Source organism: Mesitornis unicolor, unplaced genomic scaffold (assembly GCF_000695765.1).
Source record: "Mesitornis unicolor isolate BGI_N332 unplaced genomic scaffold, ASM69576v1 scaffold8068, whole genome shotgun sequence".
In the NCBI taxonomy this organism is placed as follows: Eukaryota; Metazoa; Chordata; class Aves; order Mesitornithiformes; family Mesitornithidae; genus Mesitornis; species Mesitornis unicolor.
The window spans coordinates 4,603-5,452 of NW_010202477.1; the positions used below are offsets into that span (position 1 = coordinate 4,603).

The 850-nt window shown below is 60.7% G+C and overlaps 1 protein-coding gene across 1 annotated transcript in view; it reads right to left on the reverse strand.

The window, feature by feature from the left end:
* The window catches only part of LOC104545302 (ATP-dependent RNA helicase DDX25-like), a 4,183-nt gene extending 3,417 nt beyond the window's left edge, over positions 1-766 (reverse strand). The window contains exons 1-3 of the mRNA XM_010190404.1: positions 639-766; positions 464-556; positions 257-359 (exon numbers count right to left, since the gene is read on the reverse strand). Coding sequence (XP_010188706.1) covers positions 257-359; positions 464-528 — 168 coding nt within the window. The 5' untranslated portion in view covers positions 529-556; positions 639-766. The remainder of the gene's footprint in view (positions 1-256; positions 360-463; positions 557-638) is intronic.
* Positions 767-850: the final 84 nt, after the last annotated feature.

Below are 850 nucleotides of genomic sequence, written 5' to 3' on the forward strand. Positions count from 1 at the left end.
GAGAGGCGACCGGGGTGGTAAGAGCCCCTGAAAACCAGCAGTGTCTGCGGCTGCTTTCCAAAGTTTCCATTCCGGGCTTCATCCGCTGCCAGCGGGCGCCGCGCTCGCTGTCCCACCTCCTGCTGCGGCGCCACCCGGGGCTCTATCATCCCCCTCCAGCGACCAAAATCACCCCAAATCTGGTCAAAACCCAGAGCTCTACCCCCAGGGCAGCGTCTCGGGGGCTCCTCCATCAGCTTTCCCTCTCCTGCGTTACCTGCGGGTATTTCTCAGCGGCATTAACTCTGCTGAGCATCGCCAAGGCGAAAGCTGCCGTTTTCCCTGTCCCTGACTGGCTCTGGGCAATCAGATTTTGGGGCCTGCAAGGCAAAGGCTGCTTAGTGGGGCGCAGAAGCCGGGCACCCCCCAACGCCGGGGATGCCCGGAGGGAGCCGGGGCTCAGCTGCCCGGCGCTGCTACTCACGGATACGCCAGCATGATGGGCAGAGCCGTCTCCTGGATTTTGGAGGGTCTGTTGAAGCCCATCATGAAAACCCCCTGCAGGAGCTCCTTCTTCCTGTACCAAAAGCCCCCACAAAAGGATGAAAAAGAGCCTGTCTGAGGTAGCCGGGGGCTCTGGGGCTTCGTGAGGCACTCACAGGGGAAGCTCCTGGAAGGTTTTGATGGAGAAGAGCGGGGAGCTGGGGTCCCGCTGCAGGATCTCGACGTGGTGGCTGGACTCCACCAGCGTGGTGCGGATCAGCTTGTTCAGCAGCGAGGTTTCGGCCAAGTCCGCTGGGGAAAGCACAAACGCCTTAAATAAAACAGGGCTTTGGGCGAGAAAAGCGGCTTTTGACCGAAAACAACGACT